The 10,888-nt window shown below is 36.7% G+C and overlaps 1 protein-coding gene across 1 annotated transcript; it reads right to left on the bottom strand.

Moving 5' to 3' along the window:
• Window positions 1-7,077: 7,077 nt before the first annotated feature.
• Window positions 7,078-8,771, bottom strand: LOC138877421 (uncharacterized). Its single transcript, XM_070157030.1, has 4 exons — window positions 8,397-8,771; window positions 8,006-8,129; window positions 7,526-7,891; window positions 7,078-7,352 (listed from the first exon to the last, which is right to left on the bottom strand). Exons 1-4 carry the CDS (start codon window positions 8,769-8,771, stop codon window positions 7,078-7,080), a joined length of 1,140 nt encoding a protein of 379 aa, XP_070013131.1.
• Between the last annotated feature and the right edge of the window lie 2,117 nt (window positions 8,772-10,888).

Genomic DNA, 10,888 nt, shown 5'->3' on the forward strand with positions numbered 1-10,888 from the left:
CCGGGCTTGCTTTGCGACCCCCCTACCATGATCTCGACTTGATTTATTTAGCTTTTACTCAGACTTCAAAGCCCCAAATCAGTCAAATTCATCCCAAATTTATTTTTTAAGTCGGATTAGTTTCCTGCAAGGCATAAATCATGAATTTAGTACAATTCATTATCATTTAAGCTCAAACGTTTGTAAAATGCAATAATTAAAGTGTTGTTACAACGACTAAAATACGAGTTTTTAGCCTATGATCAACACCCCACACTTAAACCATTGCTCGTCCTCGAGCAATTGACCTACATTTCACATAAGGACGACCTTTTTATCAAACAATTTCTCTAACAACACATGCCAACACTTAAGTACCAATTCATAATAGTTCAATCCTCAAGACATGACTCACAAGTGCCACACATTTTCATAACTTGCTCACTTACTCTAACACAAAGGCAAAAAGTTTCCTTGCTTTCACAAATCATGTGCCCTCCCACAACTAATATAGACTAGTTCCTCTCAACATAGTATTCACAAATATTTAGGAACTCAAAATAGGAAGAATTAACTCACTCTCAGAATTGAAATTTATGTGCAACAGATGACATACCATATGCTTGCCCCTAGTGTAATACTCTACTAATTGAGCTTGTTCAATCAAGGATCAAATAGGACTTTAATTGGTTGTAATGCAGGCTGAGGAAGAGTGTGAAAAATATAGAATGTAGTAGCTACATCTCTTTGAGTACTTCCTATATACACCGTTTTATTTCACAATTTCAGCATTACTCTTATGTTAAACCATCTCCAACCTTTTTGAGATTTTTCATACTAACAACAAATCCCTTTTTCTTTAAGCACCATAAGTTAGGGAATGTTACTACTGAAAATTCACCCCTATATATATATATACATATATGAATTATTCTTCACTCTTTATATATATATATATATATATATATATATATATATAAACCAACAAATCTCTTCTCAACTTTGACAATATTAAAATAAGACTACGTGCTCATAAGAGATAGAGGTTCAAACAACTGATATATTTACATAAATTGGTAAGGTTTATAACGCGGATGCCAAAGAAATAGTATTAACAACTCAAAAGGTTTGACTAAGATATATACAATTAGGTGGAGATAATTATCAAACTGGTTCAACAAAGAAATGCCTATATTATCTCCTAAACTGAATAATGCTACTATTTCGCTTTGCAAAACACTTGAGGGCAAGTTCTACATATCAACTGTTACGCACAGAATATTTCAACAACCTCACTCACACATTGGCACACAACTCATTCAAGCTTGGATCTTTCTTGACTCTCTAGTCAAAGCAGTTAAGCATAGTTATAAATACACAATTTAAGGCACTTTCTTTATAATCAAGAACTGAGATTTGAACAACACAAATAAGGTACATATAACTTCTAAAGCATATGCATTTGAGGAGATTATCTCTGTAAGTTAGGAACTTTTTATTCAATTGAAATAAAAAATTACACTATACCCGGTTCAAATACACCCTTGGAAAAGAACCGTGGTGTAAAGAAAAACCAAGGGGAAATTTTAATTTAAACCAAACTAGCATACACTAAACTAAAAATAAAACAAAACTGCAAACTCAAAAATTTCGAATTTTTCTTATTTGTTTTTTGAATTTCGACTTTATTTTTCAACAAGAAAATCCAGGAGGGATCTATACCAAAGTTAGGATTACTTACTATCTATCAACACTATATTCTAACAAAACAAATTAAAAGCAATTTTAACAAACTACACAAAATCAAACAAAATACGAAAAAAATTTGCATTGTCCCTAATGCAAAAAGATCAAAAATAGATCAGAAAAGACTCCCTGAGGCCATTGGCCTAAGCATCGTCATCCTCAAAGGTGTGCAAATATTCCTCGTCATTTGAGGGAATAGAATTTACATCTTCATCCGGTGGGATTTGTCCATGCTGAGCCATTCCTAACCATTGTTGTGTGAAAGGAGATAAAGGGTGATTTTGTTGCAACTCTTCCAAGTTCACTTCCCCTCTAGAAGCGCGAAGGCACAGGTCAACAAATAATATCTGCAAAGTCTCTTCCACCCAGACAAACCTTTGATCGGGGTTAAGTGCAGCTGCAGGCGGATCTATCACAGTCGTGACATCAAGCGCCCTGATAGGATATGTTACTTCTATGCGCCGATCATAGTGATACTCTTCTTCAATGGGGTGTGTCCGCAATAACCGAGTAATCATACTAGGATAGTGTAGGCGGTGTCCCCGAAAAGGTCTCACCTTTGACATGTGTTCCAGCATAATTTTTCCAAGATCCACCTGCATTCCTGTTAAAAATGCATAAATCAAACAAACCTTTAGTTTTTATACGTATGTATCATTTTGTGTTGGCATGATTTTGGCATTTATTATCTTCAAAATGACTCGTGCAGGACGCTGGAATGTTCCTTTTTTTCATTTCCTTGTGACACTAATTTGTATCTCTAGTCCACAAGGCAAAGGAATCTTCACCACATAGCTGTCTACGGATGTCTGGATAATCTGGTCTACGCACGAACCTCTGGAACAACTTATGTGAATGTTCAGTGAAATGCATTATTTGATTTATGACCTTTGACGAAAATGGGATCACTCTATTTTTGACCCTCACTTGATAGATGTCATCTAAATCACCGCCTGGTTGCCAATTGGCATAAAATTCTTTTACCAAGTTGATGTTCACACTATCACCTTGGCGAAACAACCCTTCAAAACCCAAAGCTCGAATGTTAGTATATATGGCATTATACTTACGAGCAAGCTTTGCTTCATCTAGGAAACTTCTGGGGTGGTTGGTGGCACAACAAGGACAAAGGATTGGAACCGTTGTATTGTATGCGCTGGAATAGCCCTGATGCCATATTTGCATTCTGGCACCTCATCTGCATCAGGGTCAAAGTGTTCCTCTTCCTCCTCCACTGGTGCCGGAGGTGGTGCCCTTCTACCTCCACGTCGGTTAGTAGATGCAGCCTCAGATAGGCCAATGTTTGATCTTTAGCTTGGGCGCTGAGACATTATACCTACACAACATGATATATTAGTTAAAGATACACAAAATTATTTTAAGAGCAAGTAGAGTAAATACCCCACACTTATGGTATCATCATGTTGACACTTAACATGTAACAGGGATTCAGACTACCCTATTCTTCAATTAGAATGGTATAATGCTTATCGGCTTACCTAATATCAGAGACAATTGCAACAATTAAAAATAAAATAAAAATCAAAAACTAAGCTAGATTTTGCAGCTAGATTTTGCAGCTAGATTAATACTAAGCATAAACATAAATATTAAACAAAATTAAGTTAGATTATTATTAAACATAAAAAGAAATTAGTCTATTTTATAAAATTCAAAATTATTGTAAAAATAGCAAAAAAAAATATACTACATAGGCACATTAGCATGAATCTTACATTTCATTTTTACATAAAGAAAGCGAAAAATCATGGCTTGGCCTAATGTTATAGTTGTTATCAATAATAACATCTCACAATGCAATTTGTTTCTCAATTTGCAACATTACTCCATTTTATGTCACTTAGACATTTTAACAAACACATTGTAAGCATGTCTTTTATTCTTAAAATTTAAACTTCAAAAGAGGGATAATCACCATATCAACAACACCAATATGCCTCTCATCACAACTATAACATCACCACATCTTCACAATAATATTCAATATACAATTTTTCACTTTCTTATATGCATTTTCGGATTAGTACACTTCTTAACAATCTTCAACAAGAAACTCAACTCATTTCACCTCAACACACCTTCAAATCCTCCATAACCACAAAAAGAATATACATTCTAAGTTTCTAATACTATTTTTAACAATATTAACAAAAGAAACTAAAAGAAAATTATGAACACAATTCTTGCTAGGGTTTATGCAAATATACTTGAAAATAGAAGGAAATAAACAAATAAAATACTACTAGTTTGAAGGAAAAGAGAGAAGAGACTACTTACCTTGCAAGAAGAAGAAGGATTTGTGGATGAATGTTTGAGTGAATTTGTTTGGTTGGGATTTTTGAGTTTAGTGTTTGAGAAGAAGAGAGTTTGCGGAGTGAAATAATGAAATAAGGGGAGGGGGGGTTTGGATTTAAGGAAATAATTTTTTTTATACGAGAATGGCCTGCCACGGCACCCCCCACGGCACATCCTGCGGCGCGGTAGGCCAATTTTTTCAGCTGCTCCGAAATTTTGTATTCTACCTCATCTGTGCAATTTTTCCTAGCGCGGTGTGTGGTACGACGCCCCATGCGACGTGGTAGGCCAAGTTTTCACGGAGTTAGCCTATTTTTCGATTTTTTAGCTCACAATTTACCCCCTCTATCATTGTGCATTGATGTTATGCCAAATTCATACTTGCACATGACTAAAAACATTATACATCTAAAATTTAATATTTATAAACTACAATTAAAAGTTAGTGATGTTAGTCATTGGGTTGCCTCCCAACAAGCGCCTAATTTAACGTCGCGGCACGACTCAACATGTCATTATGCATCAACCAAGTCTATCGAGGTCTTGTGACGTTCAATATCACCACCGCAATAGTGTTTTACTCGCTGCCCATTCACCAAGAATGTACCACTTGAATTTATGTCCCACAATTCAATTGTTCCATGAGGAGTCACACTTACCACAACGAAAGGGCCTGCCCAACGAGACTTAAGCTTTCTAGGAAAAAGCTTTAGCCTTGTATGTAGTTCGGTAAGCCCACAATGCATCTTCTAACTTACCGGACCAATCTTTTCTATTTGCACTCACTGTTTTCTCCAAAATCTATTTTAGCTCCATGTTTGACACTTCAACTTGACCACTCGTTTGAGGGTGGTATGCAGTAGCAACCTTGTGTCTTACCCCATATTTTGCTAGAGCATTTTTCAACAATTTGTTGCAAAAGTGTGTTCCTCCATCACTTATCAACACCCTTGGAGTTCCAAAGCGTGTAAAAATGTGATTCTTTACGAAACTTACCACTACCTTTGCATCATTAGTAGGAAGAGCAATGGCCTCAACCCACTTAGACATATAATCATCTGCAACCAAAATATATCTGTGCCCATTAGAATATGGAAATGGTCCCATGAAATCAATTCCCCAGACATCAAAGAGCTCTACTGCCAAAATACTTTGCAAAGGCATTTCGTTCCTCTTCGTGATTGTACTTGTTCTTTGACACCTGTCACAATTTTTAACAAAAGCATGTGCATCTTTAAACAATTTTGGCCAGTAAAAACCTGATTGCAGAACCTTTTGTGCAGTTCTGTCTCCACCATGATGACCTCCATAAAGAGAAGAATGACAATCATGAAATATTGCATTCATCTCCTCCTCAGGGACACACCTTCTTACCAATTGATCTGCGCATTGCTTGTATAGAAAAGGCTCGTCCCACATGTAGAATCTCACGTCATGTAAGAATCTTCTTCTATGATCAGCTGTGAATTCTGGTGGAGTCACCCCACTTGCAATGAAATTCACATAATCAGCATACCACGGGGTTTCATCCGAAGTGATGGCTAGCAAATGATCGTCAGGAAATGTTTCTTTGATTGATTCTCCTTCAGTGACATGGCCTCGATTTTCCAGCCTGGATAAGTGATCTGCAACCTGATTCTCTGTCCCTTTTTGATCTCGAATCTCCAAATCAAATTCCTGCAAAAGAAGAACCCATCGGATTAACCTTGGCTGGACATCTTTCTTTGCAAATAAATACCTGATAGCTGAGTGATCTGTGTAAACTATGACTTTGGTTCCCACTAGATAGGACCTGAACTTATCAAATGCCCATACTACTGCGAGCAACTCTTTTTCAGTAACAGTGTAATTCATTTGAGCTGGATTAAGAGCTCTGCTCGCATAATGAATGGAGTAAAAGATTTTCTCCTTTCGCTGCCCCAAAACAGCTCCAATGGCTATATCACTTGCATCACACATCAACTCAAATGGAAGTTTCCAATCTGGAGCAATGATAATTGGTGCAGTAACTAATCTTCTTTTTATCTCATCAAATGCTTTCAGACAAGCGTCATCAAACTTGAAAGATGTATCTTTCTCAAGAAGCCTGCACAAAGGAGATGAAAGTTTTGAAAAATCTTTAATGAAACAACGATAAAAACCTGCATGGCCCAAGAAATTGCGAATGCCTCTAACTGATGTCGGTGGAGGTAATTTTTCAATTGCTTCCACCTTTTCTTTATCTACCTGCAATCCATTCTTGCACACTTTATGCCCTAGGACTATGCCTTCTTTTACCACGAAATGACATTTTTCCCAATTTAGTACCAAATTTGTTTCTTCGTGCCTAGCAAGTACCTTGCCAAGATTCATTAAACATTCATCAAAAGAACATCCAAATACAGAAAAATCATCCATAAATACTTCCACAAATCTTTCAACCATATCAGTAAAAATAGCCATCATACACCTTTGAAAAGTCGTAGGTGTATTGCAAAGACCAAATGGCATTCTTTTAAATGCATATGTCCCATAGGGACATGTAAATGTGGTCTTCTCTTGGTCCTCTGGGGCTATAAGAATCTGATTATATCCTGAGTAACCATCCAAAAAACAGTATTATTCTTGCCCAGCTAGTCTATCAAGCATTTGGTCAATAAAGAGGAGAGGAAAATGGTCTTTTCGGGTGGCATTATTCAATTTTCTATAATCTATGCAAATCCTCCACCCAGTAACAGTTCTAATGGGAATCAGATCATTGTTTTCATTTGTCACTACGGTCATTCCTCCTTTATTTGGAACACATTGGACTGGACTTACCCATTTGCTATCAGAGATTGAAAATACAATACCTGCATCAAGCCATTTAATCACTTCTTTTCTTACTACCTCTTTCATGTTGGGATTTAGGCGGCGTTGTTGTTCTATGCTCGGCTTGTGTCCTTCCTCCATGAGAATTTTATGCATGCAAAAAGCTATACTAATACCTCTTATGTCAGACATTGTCCACCCAATTGCTCTTTTATGCTCACGTAGTACTCTCAGCAATTTTTCCTCCTACAATTCAGACAAGTCAAAAGAAATCATAACAGGTGACGTATCAGAACTACCCAAATAAGCATAATGAAGGTGAGAAGGTAAAGGCTTTAGTTCTAATTTTGGAGCTTCTTCAATTGATGGCTTCGGAGGAGGACCATTTGGCCTGTTCAAAGGCTCAAAGGGATATAAACCTTTCATATATTCACATGATGCATTCAAAATATGCTTCATCTCTTCAATCTCATCATTATCTCCAAACTCTCGAACAACACGATTGCTTTCTCTAAAGAATCCTTCAAATATACACTTGGGGAAATAATTTGCTCATCCATCTCCATGACAGATATCATAGACAATTCTTCATAATGGCGAAGAAGTTGAATTGCTTTGTATATATTAAAAACAGCTTCCTCGTTGTCAACTTTCATGATCATTTTTCCCTCTCTTACTTGAATTATAGCATCACCTGTAGCCAAGAGAGGTCTAACCAATATAATGGGAATTTTTTCATCTACTTCAAAATCTAAGATAATGAAATCAGCCGGGAAAATAAATTTCCTAATTTTCAGCAGCACATCTTCAATCACCCCTTCCGGGTAAGCTATGGACCTGTCTGCTAGTTGCAACATCACAGTGGTGGGTTTTGGAGCTCCCAAACCCAATTTTTTGTATAAGGACAATGACATCAAATTTATGCTTTCTCCCAAATCACAAAGTCCATGGCCTACATTAACATTGCCTATTCTCACAGGGATAGTAAAGCTGTCAGGGTCCTTAAACTTTTGAGGAAGCTTATTTTGGACCCTTGAAGTGCACTCCTCAGTAAGTGCAACTGTTTCAAATTCAGTCAGTCTCCTCTTGTTAGCCACAATATATTTTATGTATTTGGCATACTTTGGAATATCACGAATCGCATCTACCAACGGAATATTCAATTGAATCTGACTCAACATAGAGGGAAATTTGTTGAACATGCGATCATCATTCTTTTTCTGCAATCTTTGTGGAAAAGGTAGTGGTGGCCTTGGAACATTCACAGGCACTGAAACTATATCATCTTTCTTTGCTTCCTGTGTTGCTTTGGGAATCAATTCACCCTCAGGTATAGGCTTGTCTTTTCTCTTCTTTGTAACTTCTTCTAATTCCCTTCCATTTCTAAGTGTAATTGCACTAACTTGCGGATTTTTCTCTGTATCACTTGGAAGAGCACCTGCAAGTCTAGTGTTTTGATTTGCAGCTAGCTGTCCCATTTGCCTTTCAAGATTTCTGAAATCAGTTCTGAGTTGTTGATTGTCATGCAACAATTTCTTCAACAAATCATTTGTACTTTCTTCTACCTGCTGGGGTGGCCTTTGAGGTTGATTAAAATTTCCTTGTGGTCTATATTGATTCTGATTTGATTGATTTCCACTACAAGAGAAATTATGATGATTTCTCCAATTTGCATTGTAAATGTTCTCATATTGTGCTTGTTGGTTCATCGGACCTCTGCTTCGTTGTCCCACATAATAAATAGATTCAGGATTTGTTGGGCATATGTCACTTGTGTGATTGTCACCACACATTTCACAACAAATCGACATTTGTTGAACATGTTGCAATTGTTGTGTCTTCATTGTCATTCTATTCATTTGATTTGCCAATTTTGCTATATCTGCTCTCATGGCTGAAAAATTATCAAGTTCAAGTACCCCTGATGCTTTCTGTTTCATTGCTCTCCTTGGTTCTCCCTAACCTTGCCAATTATGATCATTAGTAGTGAAGTTGTTTAGTAGAAGTTGTACTTCGCTATATGGTTTCACCATGCAACTACCTCCACAAGTTGAATCAAGATTCATCTTTGAAGTCTCATCTAATCCATTAACAAAAGTATGGCCCAATACCTCATTAGTTTGACAATGATGTGGATAGTCTCGGAGTAGTTTCTTGTATCTTTCCCAAGCTTGGCGAAGAGTCTCACCATCCCGTTGTTGAAACCCAAGAATCTGGCTCCGCAAAGACTTTGTCTTTTTAGTGGGGAAAAACTTGATTAAAAATTTCTTTGCTAAATCATCCCAAGTATGGATTGAATTAGCAGGTTGCTTCTGCAACCATTCTTTAGCTTCCCCCAACAATGAAAAAGGAAACAAGGTTAGCCTGACATAGTCCTTGGAAACATTTGGATAGTTGTAAGTATCCGTGATTTCCAAAAAATTCTGAATGTGCCTCTGCGGGTCTTCATGAGATAGACCTACATATTGCCCAATGGATTGAATCAGCTGTACCATGTACTGTTTAAGCTCAAAGTGACCAGTGATATCAGGTTTCACAATAGCCTAAGTCATATTAGAAAGATTTGGCCTTGCAGATTCTATCACCGGACGCCCTCCATTACCTGCCATCACTGTTGGCTGTGGTTAAACTAAAATGTCCAACTCTCTTTCTGTTTTGTATCTAGCTTCCAACTCCTTCCTCGCTCTATGAAGTGTTCTTTCAATTTCAGGATCAAGAGGGAAGGGATTGCATGTGCTTCTACTCCTCCGCATTCAAGAGAAGAGCCTGCGTGACACAAACAAAGTGAACTGAAAATTAATACTTAAACCAATAGCTAATAAAAGCTTAACTTAGTCAAGTAGCTAATTTCCAAGTCCCCGGCAACGGCGCCAAAAACTTGTTGCGACCAAAACACTCACGCAAGTGTACGCGATCTTCAAGTAATATAGTAATAAGTAAAGTATCTTTCCAACGAGGACTTGTGATCAACTTATAGACTGATGCAAACTCAAACAATTATCGATTCAAGCTAATTCATCACAAAATACATAAATAACCAATTTACAATTTAATTAGTAGACAAACAAATATACAACGCAAAGTTACTACGCCACTTATGAATTTTTCTTTTAACAATTAATAAAGGAGATATCCCAGGGTTATGGGCTTGCTAGAGATCATGCTATGTTTTTAGCTTAAAAATGATTTATTGAATTATATGGGTTATTGATTATTGGGTTAATAATACCCATAAGAATCTGTCGATTTCTTATGCGCCTATTCAAGTTAAATTAATACCTATATTTCTAAGGTATTAATATTAGCTCAAATGCATTTACAAATCCTATTTCTCAACCAAACAAGGCAATTAAGTATAGTTCTATCTTAATCGCGAATCTTTCACCCGATGCCCAGGATCCAGATCTTGCTCTATTTGATTCTATATGCAATCAAGAATTTCTTTTTTCAAGTTTAACTCAAGATTCGTAAATAGCATTTCACTGTTAGCTACGCAGTAAAATAATTAACAGCAGAATCAAATAAACAACCCTTAACGATAATTTCAAGATCATCAATCTAAGCTTCAAACAACATAATCATCTAACACCCATAACCCCAGAATATTTGGATTTTTAGCCACTCATAATTATACAAACATCAACAATATAAGTCATAAACATCAAATAAATAGATAATAGAAGACAGTTTAGAAAAACTCTTTTAATCCTTGCTCCAAAGTGTTGTCTCCTCTTGATTTTGATCCTCCAAGATGGATATCCTCGTCTCTTTCTCTCTCAAAACAAGTCTGGTCCAATAATGGCACTGCTTTTGCCTTTTTAATCGTGTAGGAAAGGATTTTGGCAAGTATGCCCTTTTTAGTCTGAAATAGAATAATTTTGTGATTTTTACACACCCGCGGTGCCCCGTGCGACGCGTACATGGATTGGACAGAGGCAGAATGCATTTGAACGGAGCAAAACAATGTAGCAAAAATATTTGTACTGCCGCGGGGTCCCTCGCGGTGCGGCAGTGCAATTTTTTGTGCTGTTGCATTTTTTCATTTGTTTTGCTATCC

The sequence above is a fragment of the Nicotiana sylvestris genome, chromosome 9 (assembly GCF_000393655.2).
Source record: "Nicotiana sylvestris chromosome 9, ASM39365v2, whole genome shotgun sequence".
Lineage (NCBI taxonomy): Eukaryota > Viridiplantae > Streptophyta > Magnoliopsida > Solanales > Solanaceae > Nicotiana > Nicotiana sylvestris.